The sequence below is a fragment of the Monomorium pharaonis genome, chromosome 1 (assembly GCF_013373865.1).
Source record: "Monomorium pharaonis isolate MP-MQ-018 chromosome 1, ASM1337386v2, whole genome shotgun sequence".
In the NCBI taxonomy this organism is placed as follows: Eukaryota; Metazoa; Arthropoda; class Insecta; order Hymenoptera; family Formicidae; genus Monomorium; species Monomorium pharaonis.
In genome coordinates, this window is record NC_050467.1 from 1,913,568 (window position 1) to 1,930,151 (window position 16,584).

Below are 16,584 nucleotides of genomic sequence, written 5' to 3' on the forward strand. Positions count from 1 at the left end.
ATACGTCGTTATAAATATAATACGAACGATGAATGATAAGCGAAATTATCACAAACAATCTTGACTCGTGAATATCTAGACGCGGCACGAGCGGCTCAAAGTGTCCGCGTAGTAACACACCGGCACCACCCTTTACGATAACGCGCGAGCTTATCTTATTTATCTTGATTTGCTCTGCGATAAAAGCCGCCGGTTCTCGTAGGCTCCGTCTTCTTTTCGCGACCTCCCTCTTGTCCGGTTGCTTTTGGTAAGTGAACGTGGTCCTAGAGCTTCTCGAAACACCAATTCCCGTATTCTTGCGACAGCGGTTCGCGATTCCCGTGGCACGCTCGAAATTCTGCTGTGCTCTATTGGGGATCGTGCCCGTTTATTTATATTCCATTCGTTACGTATAACCGTACTCCGTAATTCGCTAAACCACTGTTACATTGATGTCTGACAGCCGCGAGAGTAGCATAGACGTTCGGTAATTATGTCGAGGTCGCGTGTCTCGAACGCGTTCAGGTTAATCGTTAATCGCGGAAGATCGTATCTCACGCTGCCGTGTGCCACGAGGTTCACGCGCCGGACGGAAGCTGTCCGGGACTTGACCGGTAAATTGTACCCGTGGTGCGTCACGTTGTCCGATGTGAAATGTTTATTTGGATCCTATCTCGTTGCATCGCGACGATTAAGTGATATCTCGCAAATAATGCGAACAACTTTCGAACAGCGAGGCTCGTTTGTTAATACTTAGATTCCGATAATACATAAACACTTGAGAAAGTTAAGACTTTCTGTTGTTTGTCTCACTGTTGCATTGTCACGAATGGATAAACAAGGTCATCTTTTGTATTCTATTGCATTGAGATCTAATCAGATTTAATCTTGGCAAAATTATACCTGTCGAGTTGGCAGAAAGTTTTTGAGATTAATTTCTGGAATTTTACTATTGTAAATTCAAAATATTTTTATTAACTTTTTATTGATTTTTAAGCAATATTTTTCGATACTCAAACATTACAGGAAAAATGATTAAATATCTCAAGTATTTTTAGATTTATGGTACAAAACCTTTATGATAAAGATTTTTGCATTAGTAACATAGCAAGTTTATTTCTTATTAGCTTTCCTTTTAATATTTTCTTTGTATATAATGTTAAAAGAAAATGTTAATTATCCTTTAATATTTTAAGTCATTGTTACATGTTGTATATAAATGGTTTGTATTAGATGATTTGTGTAGCATTAATTTGTTTTTTCCACAGCGTACAACAGCGGTATTCAACAATGAGTGTGGACACTACTTTGTACACGTTACCAAACAGTCAACCTGTTGTCGCACTGGAATGCGACACTGCATTCAAGTCTTTGACGCAAAAGGAAAAATTGTATGCACATTACTTGAGCCAGGCAGCATGGAACGGGGGATTAATAGTATTGATACAGACCTCACCGGAATCTCCATTGATATTCGTGCTGTTGCACAAAATTTATCTCGCAGAGTCCATCGACGAATTGAAAAATGCCGCATTAAGTGCCAGTGTTACCGAGGATGAGTTTACGGTATGAAGTCCTTTTCTCCATCTTTTATTTTTATTTCTTATTTTTTGTAGACTATTAAGTAAACATTAATATGTAACAACAACAAAGTATCTTTTGTCTTTTCCAGGCTTTTTTAGTTTACACCTGTGGGGTATTGTCAAATGCAGGCAACTATAAATCCATGGGCGATACTAAGATTATTCCCAATTTTTCGAAAAAATCGTTTGAGACAATAATAAAAGCCTCGAAGGCATACAAGACTAATCCTAAAGAGATACAAGATATATGGGATAACATATCAAATGCCATGTACTCTTTAGATGGTAAATTGAAAGTGCTGGGAATGGGGGACAAAGGTATCACAACTTATTTCTCTGCCAACTGCACTAAAGAGGACGCAGACAAAGTCAACGCGTTCATGCAGCACAAAGGATTAGAATCCTATAACGCGAGATGCTTCAAGACGACCAACGGCAACGTTGACATGTACGAGATCAAACTCGCATCCATGGAGACGTCGGAAGATTCTGCGGTGACGCTGTCTGAAGAAACATATGAAAATGCAAACTTTAAAATTACAAGAGGGGATTACTCCAAGCTGATGGTGCCTGTCGTAGAGAACCTTAAGAAAGCAAGAGAATATGCTTCAAATCAGATCGAAAAAGATATGCTGGATAAATACATCGATCATTTTAGAACAGGATCCTTAGACGATCACAAGAACGGTTCTCGTCTCTGGATAAGGGACAAAGGCCCAACCATCGAGACTTACATCGGCTTCATCGAGACGTACCGAGATCCGGCGGGTCAGCGCGGAGAATTCGAGGGTTTCGTCGCGATGGTGAACAAACAAATGTCTGAAAAATTCGCCACCCTGGTAACCAGAGCCGAAGAATTCATTCCCAAGCTGCCATGGAACAAAGACTTCGAGAAGGACACGTTCCTGAGGCCGGACTTTACTTCCCTAGATGTTTTAACGTTTGCGGGTTCCGGTATCCCGTCGGGAATTAATATTCCGAATTACGATGAGATTAGGCAGTCGGAAGGTTTCAAAAATGTATCGTTAGGTAACGTTATATTCGCCCATATGAAGGATACGCAGGCGATTCCATTTTTGTCCGAGGCCGATCAGGAATTAATGCGCAAGTACAGGATAATCAGCTTCGAGGTACAAGTCGGTCTGCACGAGCTTCTCGGTCACGGTACCGGAAAATTATTCAAGCAAACAGGACCAGACACCTACAATTTTGATCGTGATAATGTGAAGAACCCTCTTACCAATGGTAAAATAGATAAATTCTTTTTGAAAGGGGAGACTTACGACTCTAAATTTGGTCCTCTGGGATCCTCGTACGAGGAGTGCAGGGCGGAGGCAGTCGGACTCTACTTGAGCTTGGATAAGGAAGTGCTGAAAATATTCGGTTACGAGGGACAAGAAGCGGAGAATATAATCTATGTGAACTGGTTATCTCTGTTATGGGGTGCTTTTGCGAAGACTTTTGAGATGTATCAGCCAGCCACACAAACCTGGTCCCAGGCTCACAGTCAGGCGCGTTACGTCTTGCTCAGAGTGTGCCTGGTGGCGGGCCAAGACTTTGTCAATGTCGTCGAAACCGAAGGAGGGAAGAATCTCCTTATGACTGTCGATCGAAGCAAGATCTACACGGTCGGTAAAAAGGCCATTGGAGATTTCCTCTTGAAGCTGCAAGTTTACAAAAGTATGGGAGACGTCGAGTCTGCTACAGAAATGTATGGCAGGTACAGCGAGGTGCCCGAAAGCGGACCACATCCGTGGGGTCGCTGGAGAGACCTGATCCTGTCTCGCAAGGAGCCAAGGAAGATCTTCGTTCAGTCAAATACATTCGTCGATGGTTTGTGCTAAAAAAGATTTTTTAATTTTTTCTTTATATGATGCTTTTCATATTATCCGCATTCATACATTCGTGTGATGTTTTTATAAATTTAATTCTTTAATTTTTATTTGTTTCAGGTTCTAATAACGTAATACTAAAGAATTACGAGTCGACATTTACAGGGCTTATTCAGTCGTGGATAGATAGATTCCCAAGCTCAGATGTATCTCAAACACTCATAGAACTCTGGAACAAAGATAAACATTATTTTAAACATTATTAATTAATCTAAGTGTTTGCCTGTTCGACCGCTAAATCCGTGTAACTTTCTCGTGTCTGACTATTTACGTGTATTCAGAGCGACGGATGTTACATGTTTGAAAATATTACTTTTTTACGACTTATTTCTTACACAACGTAGCAATAATGTCTAGTTTCAGGGTTGAATGTGTACATATGGTGTTTGACTTTAACATGTAAGGTGGTATGGCTTGCAATTGTCAATCATATCATGGTATTCCGACCTAGCACGACATTTATCGCTGAATTATCCGTTCTGTCTAGAACTCACATGTGGACAGCAAATTCAGTGCTCGATGTTAGAGATAGAAGTGCGAAATGCATTTGAAGTTGAGAATGTTCCGATATCGTGAGAATACAAAGATAACTGTATGTTATATAAAAGTATACAAGTACTTTATAAATACAAGTTGAAGCATTTGTAAGTCTAATTGTATTTTTATTATTTTGAATAATATACAAGTAATCTGTGACCAACGCATGAAACGTTCGTTATTTGAATCAAGCATGAAAATGCTCGAGAAAGTTCTATTGACTTCATAAATCTAAGATCTAGTTAGGTCCATTTTTCATAATCGTATTATGCTTTATACGCTTGAAATAAAAACAACGAAGATCTCCAATCATCAAATAACAGGTGAAAATAAAGAAAACGAGAAGAAGCGCAAGAAGTTCAGCTACGAAAAATGAACTTTGTATTTAAACAAAGTGAACTTTTTGTCTTTTTTTCCTTTTCTGTCGAACGCATGATTGAACATTATTTTATCTTGAATGTAGAAAGTATAATGGAAAGTCAGGAAAAGATCTAAGCTTAGCTGCGTACAATAAATACAAAGAGAGCAAAGAATTTAGGATTTTCTGCTCTTTTTAGCTGAACAATTAGAATGGATCTGAATAGATTGTTATCTAAAGGTCATTGCACGTACATTCCTGGTTATGGCCAAATCGCATTGTTCAATTTTAACGAAATCTATAATGCCCTAACTTGCGTATGTTCTATTCTATTCAATTCCCGCTGAGCGCTAACGTTTTCTTATGCATATCTACGTGCATGACCTCAATGAAGTATTAAATTTACAAGATTAGGGGTCGGTTGTTCCAACTTCTTGGTAAATTTACCTATCAGGTAAATATATGTTTGTCTTTATTTATTTAAAAAAAGAAATGAAGATAGACACATGCTTACCTGGTAGATAAGTTTACTAAGAAGTTGGAACAACCGACCCTAGGATATTTTTAAACCCTTTTAAATAAATCTTAAAAAGGACACGATTATATAATTGTTAGACTTAACAATTGAAAGGAAAAAATATATAATTAATACAGGAATTTAGGAAAAGGTATTGAAATCATTTTTATTAATGTTATCTACTAAACTGTTGCTAGATCGACAAAGCTTGCCGAAAATTGTCACGCCTGCATACGCTATTGGTTCGCTCGTGCGCAGAAAAATGCGATTCAGCTGGTTCCAGCTTCCGCATCCGCGTCACACACATCGGTCGCAGATTGCTGTCCCGGTAGCATACGGTCGCATGGGGAGAGGATGAAGACTAAGGGCAAGAACCAATCATATTAAAGAATAAGTGAGTGCTCAGTATATGATTGGTTCTTGCCCTTAGTTTTCATCCCCTTCCCATGCTACCGTGTATGCAATCTGACCGCTGGTGGCGCTGGTCACACGGCGTCTCTAGTCATTACCCAACCTCACGTTATTCACGCCGCGTCTCTCGCGTCGCTTGTCGTTAGTTTTGGCGGCAAGAATCACAAGAATCGGAATAATCGGACGAGAAATAAGTACGTGCGATATGGAAAGTGAATTTCGACAGAAGGAGATGTTGCGGGATATGTTCGAAGGGCTGGGGTGCGAAATCAAGAGTGATACCACCCTTGATAAGTGTGAGTACTCGTTTGAGATTTTCTGAAAGTTCCTGATTGCGATGTCGAGGCCTCTCTCACATGTTGTCCCGATCACTTGCCGGCTTTGCATTAAAAACTCGATTTTGATTTTGTTAAAGGTAGAATAGTGGTTCTGGATAATTAACTAAATGTATTGCAAATATATTTTGTAAGAGAAAAGAATTTTATACGTAACGCAAAACGGATGTCGACTTTACTTCACTTCGCTCTCGCATAACCCTACTTTTTAAACGGAGGAAGCCTTCGACGTGAAAATAATAAAAATTTAAGGCTTAAAAAATGTCGATTTGATCAGTTAATTTTTGACGTATTCAAATTTGCTCTTTTATTCTTTTTAATTTTAATTTTACAGAGGGAAATAGAAAGAGTTAGATTTTTAGAGTAAAACATGATTAATGCTCTGTAACATGTTTTTAGTTATATTAATCAAATATTTAATTAGGATTAATTTTATTTAATATAACTAAAATTAAAGTTAATTTTTTAAATATTTAATAAGTATTACCAAATTTGTTAACACTAGAACTATTTTTGATTATATTAAATATTTAATTGGCATTATTTCACTCAACATATATCTAGTGACTATTACCAAACTCTTTGTTCCAATGTACAAATGTTATAACTAATTACAGTGTTCTTAGTTTAAAAGAAAATTATGGAACAAAATTATTGAATTGTGTGTATAGGATATTAAACAATTTTTTGATAAAAAAAGTGTTAGGATTTCTTTAAATTTGTATTATCTAGATTTTAGATGACAGAGATTCATAATTTTGTTTTTCACTTATTAAGAAGCAAAATGCTTTTATCAAAATTGATTTAATCTTCCAATTGAACATTTGTGTGCTATAGGTTTTGAACTATGTAAGAAGTATCTAGATGGAAGAATTGATGGGGCGCTTCCAGAATTATGGGTCACTTTTTGCATCGAGAACAACTTGGAATTTGATCTTACCATTGACAATCTGAATAAAATGGAACAGGCAGTGTTGATGAAGGGTTATCATCGTGATCAGAGTCCACCAGTAGCAGTGGAAAAAACAAAACGAGAACGAAATGAAAACGATGATACTCACGACGTACTCGTCATGTATGGCTGCGCCGAACCTGGACCTGGACCTGGACCTGGACCATCAAAGGTGAGTTTTCAAATCTTCGTTATATATATAATCTTTAATAAAATATATTTTTGATTAAAACATTTTACCTGCGATGGATATGTACAATTGTTAGACTAAGCTCAGGTTGTAGTTTGTAGTGAATTTATTTATAATGTGCTTATAGTTATGAATGTGAATTGATGACTATTGAAATTCCTTTATTTCGATAAAGGTCGAAAAAGGAACTGTAAAAAATATAGATATATTTGTGATAAAGGATGTTTTACATTTTTTTTCGGTTAATAAGTTACAAGATGTACAAATTGTATATTACATTAAAAGGCTACTTAAATGGAGTGATGTACCATTTATCTTAAACATACACCATTTGCTTAAATCCTTTAATGTATAATATGTATTGGAATTTCTTCAGTCAAAACTATACTCTTTTATATAATGTACATTAATATTGCTTGATATCATTCAAAAAATAAATAAACGAACACGAGACAATGTTGGTAAGTTAGTATAAATGTAAATTCTAATGAATTCTGAAACGGTTATCAGAGAAAGTTTGAGAATGTTGGAAAAGATCGAGTCATTTCGTCCAGCATTTCAAAGTCCGTCATAAATCAATCCAAACCAAATCCGTCGATTATCTTATTTCTGTTTGAAAATCTTGGAGAAAATTCTTTTCTTTTATCCGAAGGGATTTCTCGACCTTCGAAACAATGGCATTGTCCTGGCAGACGCTTCAGGTATCTGAAAAACATTTACATTGCTCTGCCAACATTGCCTCTCATTGTTCACGACGATGTACAAAGCGTCTTTTGTTTATAAATGCACGTAAATCATTCGCGATAACGGGCGTTTATTTCCGTTATATCGAAGAAGCGCGAATTTTCGAGATTCTTCGATCTCGTATCTCTCAAAGGTATTTCGAAAAGGAAGACGGAGCGTCGAAAAAAGAGAAGAAAAAAAAAGAAAAAGGAAACAGCGTCGTACTATAACGTGCACCATAATTCCCGCCACAAAAATCGCTCAGGTAGATTTCCTTCCCCTCCTCTACTTCTCGTCCCGCGCCAGTTTGATTCTCTTCTCGAAGGATCCTCCATGGGGAGGGGAAGGGGGCGGCTCGCTTCCATTGGCGGAACGAGGACGAAGAGTGCGCTGCTCCAGCGGTACGCGGACGGCAGAGGAAGGAGGGGGAGAAGGGGGGGGGCAGGTTCTTCCTCCTTCTCCCTCCTCTGTCTCTTGCTCCGAGCGAGCAGATCTCTTTCGAAGGGCACGATTTCAGTTTTCAAGGACTCCGGCGCGTCGCCGTAGGTTCGTCGCTCGCGCTCCGACATTTACGCGCGCCTCGTCGATACGATCGGAAAGAGTGTATTACGGTTCCACGGATCGTCTCTCGTCGGCCCTTTCCCCCCCGCTCGACGACGACTCGCGTCTAGCAGTCAGTGCTGCGCGCAGTCCTCTCGTGATCGCGTCGATCACGCTCGGTCGGTTGGTCGCAGCAGCGGCGGCGGCGGTTCGGTATCTCGATGGCGTCGGCAACGACGCGGCGCCCGCCATCGGCATCTGACAAGCGCGTCCCCGCCGTGAGTGAGACCGCGGTCGGCCGTCCGCCGTTACGCATCCGGGGATCGGCTCGCGATCGCCTACGACGTGGCCGGCTTTCGAGGATGATTGAGGAGGAGGAGAAGGAGGAGGTGACCGTCGCTCGCGCGACGTCGACGGTTACGTGCGCAAGAGGGAACAGTTCGAGAGAGGCAGTTCAACGTCGGCGGCCATGATGGTATACGGTAATCTGCTCGCGCGAGTGCGACGGGCGAGTGACGAGATCCCGCCGATCGGCCGCGTCCATCCATCGTCCTCCCCGAAGGAACGCGCGTCCTTCCCGCGGAAGCGGGAGGATCGGAGGTTCGATCCGACCGATCGGGTTCTTCTTCAACGGGCGCGCGCGCATACGTCCGTCCGTCCGTCGTGCGTTCGCGCGCGCGCGCGCGTGCGCGCTCGTGAGAAGAGGCACCGCGTCGCGCGGACGCGAGTGCGACGACCGTTGGCTTCGGCGAATCCTGTTGATTCGCGCAACGCCGCTGCAACCTGTTGCGCCGACCGCGAACGGATGGAGCAGCGGCGGCGGCGGCACTCCGTAAGTCTGTTCTTTGCTGAGGAACGCGTTGCGTTCGAGCTTCGATCCGCATCTACGTGTACGAAGCCGTGCGAGCTGTAAATTGTGACCTTTTTTTCGGCGGTAAAAACAGTTTCCGATCTCGGAGTCGTGAACGAACCTGCCGGATCTTAAATCGTAAGGTTTGGAGCTTGAAGCAAATCGACAAAGTTTTTTGTTAGAGCAAAAGATACTTCTTGTAAGAAAAGTATATTAGACGGGAGATTGAAGTGTAAAAAGTGCAGAATGAACGAGCCTCGCGATTTGTCAATTTTATTCAATATCGATTTTGTGGAATTGAATTCGAAGGGACCTCAGGAAGATCGGATTGAAAAGAGCTTTCGTTAACGTTAACATTTTCTTTTAAAATTGTTCGTCACAATTGATTTGTGCAATAACGAAAGCGTAATATTCGGCAACGAAACTTGAATCGGTATTTCCGGTGCAAATTTCGGGATTGCATAAAATTCATGTAATTTTTTGTATACATTTATCATGTGATTTTTCTAATATCTACGTAATTTTCAAAATTATAAGTATTTTTCTGTATAGACTTGAAATTTCCAGAAGCAATTTACGTAAAAAAAAAAAAAAAAAAACAATTTCTACGATCTTCTCGATTTTCAGAGTTCAAAAGGTCGAAAATTTTCCGGCGAACTTTTCGACTTTTGTCGGCTCGCGATGAACTTTCTCCTCGTTCATCCCACCGAGCGGGAATCGTCGAGAGAGAGAGAGAGAGAGAGAGAAAGAGAAAGAGAGGGGCAGACAGACAGACGGACAGACAGACGCGCGTTCTCTCGCCGATAAGCAACGCGAATAACTCGCGTCTAGCGATATCGCGTTCGACCGACGGGTTTCTCGCGCGCGCGCGCGAGCGCTCCCATTGGTGTCTCTTCATCAATTAAGTACAATTGAACAACTGTTCCAATCTCTTCCCTCGCCCGCACGGCTTTTGTCGCGAGAGACGAATCGATATGTCGTTCGAACCGGAGGAAAAACGGCCGGTTTCGGGCGGGCAAGGTCCGTCAAAAAGCGTGAGAGAGATGGCCGAAGGTAATCGGGACATTATCGGAGCGAAATGAGAAGAGAGGTGAGAAGGAAGAAGAACGGACGTTAGAACGGTTGTGATTATTTTCCGTAAGTAGCCACGGATTTGCTCGACGAGTATCTCGAACCTGCTTTATACACGAATTGTGTTCGACCAGTTTGTGGTATTTTTTTTCCTTTAATGTAAATGTAATGGATAAATAACTAGCTTGTGTGATTTTAAGTGGGAAGAATTTGGGAGGCTGGATATTCAGGTTCATATTCTGAAATTGTATCGATAAAAATACGCTTTTAAGCGTATAGTTTGCGTTATGATATAGTATATAGAATCTTAATTATATTAATAAATAAATATGCGCATACGTTTATTGACAAAAATTAGTTAATAATATGAAGAGAATAGTGAAATTACTTTTCATTTGGAACGATATTCGAATGCTCGCTGGAATGTATTTTCGACGGGGTGCATGTTTTCGTGTTTTTATTTAACCGTTCATCTAATTTATCATCGTTTTTATACGTAAACAATACGGATACCTATGAGCAAAGTGTCCTGACATTCTCGCATCGGTATTGACTTTCCATTTCAAATGTTCGTTTACTAACCGTTACTGTTTATCCGTTCGATATTGGCTCGTCAATATTTATTAACCGGGACACTCGAGCGTTATAACAATGTATTCTCTGTTGGCTGTTGTCGTTGTGGAATCGATCGAAGTGTCAAGTAAACATAAGTCAGGACAGACGTATTTGAACTTTGAAATAAATCTCGAAAGGAAAGCAAAACGAATTTTGTTTTACACGTTAAATATCATTTCTCGTATTTTCTTTTCTTTTTTTCATGGGGGAGATAAACTTTTCCATCATTTTTATTCAGAATTTCATTATCTTTTCTTTCGACATGCAGCTTCCGAATTTAAGAATAGACTACATGGACAAAAGCAATGTCTGGATTGAGTTGTCTTTTTTTCATTTATTTAATGTGGCGTTTTAATGATACGAAGACATATGATAGATAAAAACATGTACATTTTTTATATTTGAAGACTTATTAAACTTTTTTCTCTAAAAGTAATGCAGGTAGCCATTCGGATTCTATTACTTTTACCGGACGGGCTCTTTGTGTTCTGAGAATCGAAGCGGAAAAAAAATCTTAATCTCGAAAAATATCATTTTCTTTTCAGAAAATTCTTTCCGGTATAAACCTTCGTCACATGGTGCGTTCCTTTGTGTGGCTGTGTACCTTTCGCGGTCCTCGTCTGCCCTTTTTTTTCTCCCTTTCTCTCTCTCCCTCTCTCTTCGGTGTCCAATTAGATACCTGTTTTATTTTGACTGCGGGAAGTCTAACGTGCAATTATGAGGAACAGACCTATGCACATACTCGACGAAGGAAAGAAAAAGAAGGAAAAAGAGAGGAGTGAATGAGAGGGAGAGGGATTGTGTCACGTGCGAACGAGCGTACTCGCGCGGCGCATGCGCGCCAGAACCGAGCGACTCCGAGATCGGACGGCGTCGGACGCGGACGAACCGGGACAAGTCCCGTCGTCTCCGAACTTGATTGAAACGATGCGTAATACAGGACGGACCATTGAGAGCGACCAGGTTAATCACAGTTAACCCCTGCACAACCGGCGAGCAGCGTCGTCGTTCGTTTGTTCTTCCTTCACAATTTGCGCGCGCGTGCACGATCGGCCGGTATCCCGGAGTTTTCGCCCTCTTTCCCCCGTCATCCCCTCGGAAGAAGCATAAAAAAAGGGGGACCCACAAGTGGGGGATTCTTCTCTTTCGAATTTGCCGAATGAGTGGCGGTCTAGTGCACGGTCGATAAAGTTGTGACTAGATCCACACTCATTAAGCACGTTCGAGCCATCTCAGCTTTCGTCGATCGAGATCGAAGAGGTTTCCTTTCCTTTCTTCTACCCTCTCCCTCCCCAAGAAGCAGAACATCGTCATCTTCCCCGAAAGATTCTTTTCCGCGCACACCGGAGTTCCCTTCGTGAATAATTGAACTAATCAGGGTCATGGTACACAGAAAAGCATTCTAACAGTCTAACGAAAATAAATAAAGAATGGATTCGAATTTGCTCGCGTTTTACGTTATACGTGAATCGACTGTGATTCGCGCTTGTCTCAACTCAAGTTTTTCTGTTGTGCCATTGCCCTTAGATATGGACCGGCGCGCGGAATTATCGCTATTACGGCGGCGGAACACTCGAAGCGGATGATGAATTGCGACCGAAGAAAGAAAGAGAGAGAGAGAGTCCATGGACGAGTGTGGATGTGGTGCACGTGCAACCTATCATTTCGTGACTAGATACATACTCGTCTACGGCAACCTGTCTCGATATCGAAAGCACTTGGAGTGCACACTTGTAACATCGCCGGGATATATCGTTTTTTATCTGTATTATTACTAGTTTTTATCTGTATTATTATCAATGTATTTCGTAAGACGAACCGTGCCATCTTCCCGCGTCGAATCGACGACGGAAATTTCTCGTTGCTCCGCCGTGGATTTACGTGAGATCGCACCTGTATGTATAATACTTGTGTATGTGTGCATGTAGGAGTGATGTTATGCGACTTCGTAAAAGAGTAAAGACTAGAGATGATTCGAAGAAACTTGCGTTTCCCTCTAAAAACGTTAATAGCAATAATCATTTAATAATAGTCTTTTGTTCCGTGTGTAGATGGCAATGATAATTTATAGAATAAAGAAGTATGATGAAATGTACAAGTAAAAACAGAAGCATTAGCGAGATTGTCATTGTGATGTTTTTACCAGAAATTAAAGGAAGAGAAATAAATGAAAAAATATTCAGGATAATAACAATGTTGCTGCAAAAAATTACGATTTATTTTATTTTATTTTTTTAATAATAAGAGATTATCTTTAACAAAGAATACTTTGTTTATGTCAAAATATATTTATCATAAATTTAAAAAATTTATATATTTAAAAAAAGTAAATCACCTTATTACTATTTTGAATACTATAAAATTTTATCGAAGAAAAGTCAAAATCAATAATCAAAAAGATTATTTTAACTTAATATTCTTGATTGAAGTAAGTAATATTTATTTCATTTACAAGTAATTTATAGTATATATTTCTCTGTGTACACATAACTCAAAATAAAAAGAAATATAAACATGCAAAACATGATAATCTGAGCGCAAATAAATAGGATGTACTATGTATTTTAATAGATTAATATTAAGATTTTAAGTTCAATTTCCGACGATCTATAATGCGATCTGTTCATAATTTTATGTATGATTTGTAATATAAAAATGTTTAAAGAAACAAGTTATATTTTAAATAGATAGATTAGAATATGTATACATATAAAAATGTATTTAATATAAAATTATAAATTTTATATTTTGTAAACACTTACGCAAATTATAGATCGTCTGTAATGTTTAAAATCGAACATTAGATAAATTCGCCGACTTTATTTAAATTATATATATAATAAAACCGAACAGAGAAGTGACTTTATATTTAGATGTTAATTATCCAATAATGATTCTTTGCTTATTCGTAATTTTATTTTATACGTATTTAGTTTTTTTTTTTTAATTAAAATTTATTAGATCATTGTAATCTCGCATCTGAATAATTGAAGGGTTTATTTTTGAACCGTCTTAAATCGATATATCTTTTTTTTAAGCATGGTTTATACATTCAAGTCGCTCTACAGTTTTGCAAATATAAATAATAATTACAACTTTTGAAAAGATTAAATACAAGATAAACTGTAATTAAAAGTTCGCATTTATATACGTTATGTGAATCACGAAATACCGGTCGATCACCAGTCGACGTAGATTTGTGCGATCGGAGGATGATAGTTAATGCGGCTATTCCCTTTTTTCTTGTAGCGTGTGAAGCTCGATCCTACTGAAGACGTCAAACTCGCCTTTGACTCGCAACACACAGATTTGTAAGTAAATTTTTTGAGTGGTAGTTTGAGTTTATGTATTTTCAAGAGTCTCAGCTTTAAGATTAAATCTCTTTATAGTATATATTATTTCTATATTAATGATTGATTGAGAAGAGATCAATTAATATGTTAATAGAGCATGTACGTACGTTCACAACTTTTTATATCCATTTAAAGAATTTGAAACTAATAATCGTAAAATTAATATGTAAAATTGAACATTTCATATCTAATGTTATTGTCAATAAAGATTTTCTAGGCCGATATTTCTTGCAAAGGCGCTTCTACAAAACATTCTGTTTGTAGAAACGTGTCAATGCCACATAACACAACGGATAAAGGAGAGAAGATTTTACTTTCCCTCGGCCGATCTTCTGCTGACTCTTGGAAGAGGACAAACAATTACAATGTCACTATTATGAAGGCGACCGAGTCTTTAACCCATCTCCCCAGCGACGCGAAGTTCATGTATCAGATGCTGTCACAGGAAGGAGAATCACGCACGTACCTGACCCACACTTTTGGCAAGAAATTATTCGATACATGGCGTGTCATGTCACGCGATGAACTCACCGGCCACGAGATGCATTATGTGAGGTACATCCGGAAGCCGAGTCAGACGAAGTTTCGGACATTCGGTCGCATCAATACGAAGAAGGGTTCTACGAACACAGTGATACTGGAGGGTAGTACGAGACGAAGAGGCACCTCGACAGCCGACACGATTGAGTTGGATTTCCGCCTGAAACAATACTCGGTATTTCCTGGTCAGATCGTGGCTGTCGAAGCTACCAATCCAGTAGGTGATACGCTATACGTGAATGAGCTGTTCACGAAATCGTACACGCCGGTCGCTAATCCGCCGCGAATTACATCAAGTATCAACATCTACGTTGCGGCGGGTCCGTTCACTGGTTCCAATAACCTGGACTATCAACCGTTGTGGGATTTGATGGATAAAGTCGCATCGGACGAACCGCATGTCTTGATATTGATTGGACCATTTCTCGAATACACACATAACAAAATACAAGAATATAACATTTTTGACAATATCATGTATCAGAATTTTGTCGAGGAGATATTTATGAAAATAATGAAAAAGACACGGTAATATATATAAAGTATCTAGAATTTTTTAAGTATAAGCGCTTAAAAACAACTTGTTACATGAATCGATACAGCTACAGAGATTAATTTTACTTTTATTAATCAGACATAATATTATAGGAGCAGCACACAAGTCATACTTGTAGCTTCTAATCGCGACGTACATCACGAACCTGTATATCCAACCCCTGAATACAGAATTTACAGTCAGAAGTTTCATAATATTTCGAATTTAAAGATGATGCCAGATCCTTGCATATTGGATGTCGATGGTTTTAAGATCGGGATCACGTCAGTTGATATCATCAAACATATTGCTAAAGAAGAAATATCGTAAGTATACATCTTCACTTTTTTCATTTCTATGTTATATTTCTATTTTATTCACATTTCGCGCGCGCGCGCGCGTGTGTGTGTGTGTGTGTCTATATATTTTGTTAATAGAAAATTTTTAAATCTTTTTTTATAAGAAATAATAAAACGTTTTCAGCAATATGTCAGGTGACAAACTCGGTCGAATTGCTGACCATGTGATCGGTCAAAATACTTTCTATCCTATGTACCCTCCAGCTGAGGATTTGAATTTGGACACGGAGTTGTGGGAGAAGCACACGTTTTTCAATCAACAACCAAATCTGTTGATTTTACCATCCGACTTGCGATATTACTGCAAAATAATCAATGAATGTATGGTTCTGAATCCGGAACGCATGCATAAGAATGTCTATGCCAAGTTGAGTGTGACATCAAAAAACGGTGGCCCATGGAGCTGCAATAGCAATATCTCATACGAGATTGTCAAAGTCTGATAGTTTTAAGTATTAATAGCTAAATCACATAACAAATAACAAAAATAATAAGCAAATTATTCGATCGAAAAGACAGCGGTCTCACACTTTTTTAGAAAATAGAATTATATTTATAAAAAATGAAAATTATAAAATCAAAAAAAGGTCTCTATATTAGAGAATTGTTGATAACAGGTACTGTTATGTATGAGGTAAATCGAATGTTGTATCGAATTTTTAACTTATTTTTAACTTTCGGTTAATTGCGTGAAAATACGTTATCATTGATAAGTGTCTGTTGTATGTAAGTCACTATTGAATAGAATTTTGGTATATTTCAATAATATCTTATGCGAGATAGTGAAAAATAGTAGTTTTAAAGATAATGACAAGGGTCTTGCATTAAAAAATATTTTTTTTTAATTGCTTATAAAATTTTTTTTAAATGAAAATGATAAAACCAAAAAATAACATTCTTATGTTAGAGCAATCTTGATGAGGTATTGGTATATGTGGAGTATATCAAATGCTATATCAAATATTTAATTTTTAGTTAGTCACGCGAAAATACGTCATTTGCGCAGGGTGATTAGCTACCTCAAGATAAAATTAAAAAGATGAGTAACAAAAATAATGAAACTAGTCACCACTAGTAAAAATATTACAAAAATAAAATTACGTTTAGGGTTTTGGCGACTTCTCGTGCCTAATTAAAAAGTTAGATTATTAATTAATAAGATGTATATTTGAAAAATATTATAATTTAATATAATTTATAACTGCAAAACGATTATTTGATTTTTTTTATTTGTAGCAGATTGT

The 16,584-nt window shown here is 38.5% G+C and overlaps 2 protein-coding genes across 3 annotated transcripts; both read left to right on the forward strand.

The window, feature by feature from the left end:
- Positions 1-27: 27 nt before the first annotated feature.
- Positions 28-4,158, forward strand: LOC105831090 (dipeptidyl peptidase 3). Of its 2 annotated transcripts, none has more exons than XM_012670975.3 (4): positions 28-609; positions 1,248-1,545; positions 1,652-3,395; positions 3,515-4,158. In XM_012670975.3, the coding sequence occupies exons 1-4, from the start codon at positions 473-475 to the stop codon at positions 3,658-3,660; spliced, it is 2,325 nt and encodes a 774-aa protein (XP_012526429.2). In that variant the 5' UTR covers positions 28-472; the 3' UTR covers positions 3,661-4,158. The 2 variants fall into 2 exon arrangements, with proteins under 2 accessions (XP_012526429.2, XP_012526430.2); XM_012670976.3 differs by having other exon boundaries at positions 28-247.
- A 764-nt stretch (positions 4,159-4,922) lies between these two features.
- LOC105831091 (DNA polymerase alpha subunit B) lies at positions 4,923-16,552 on the forward strand. Its single transcript, XM_012670977.3, has 6 exons — positions 4,923-5,573; positions 6,450-6,736; positions 13,803-13,864; positions 14,171-14,974; positions 15,095-15,307; positions 15,465-16,552. Exons 1-6 carry the CDS (start codon positions 5,483-5,485, stop codon positions 15,781-15,783), a joined length of 1,776 nt encoding a protein of 591 aa, XP_012526431.1. The 5' UTR covers positions 4,923-5,482; the 3' UTR covers positions 15,784-16,552.
- The last annotated feature ends 32 nt before the right edge of the window (positions 16,553-16,584 follow it).

Coding starts and splice junctions, on each gene's coding strand:
- LOC105831090 (XM_012670975.3), top strand. CDS start 473: ATGTCGAGGTCGCGTGTCTCGAACGCGTTCAGGTTAATCGTTAATCGC. Junction 610..1,247: donor ACCGGTAAATTGTACCCGTG/GTGCGTCACGTT, acceptor TTTTTTCCACAG/CGTACAACAGCGGTATTCAA. Junction 1,546..1,651: donor TTACCGAGGATGAGTTTACG/GTATGAAGTCCT, acceptor TGTCTTTTCCAG/GCTTTTTTAGTTTACACCTG.
- LOC105831091 (XM_012670977.3), top strand. CDS start 5,483: ATGGAAAGTGAATTTCGACAGAAGGAGATGTTGCGGGATATGTTCGAA. Junction 13,865..14,170: donor GACTCGCAACACACAGATTT/GTAAGTAAATTT, acceptor TTCTGTTTGTAG/AAACGTGTCAATGCCACATA. Junction 15,308..15,464: donor ATTGCTAAAGAAGAAATATC/GTAAGTATACAT, acceptor AAACGTTTTCAG/CAATATGTCAGGTGACAAAC.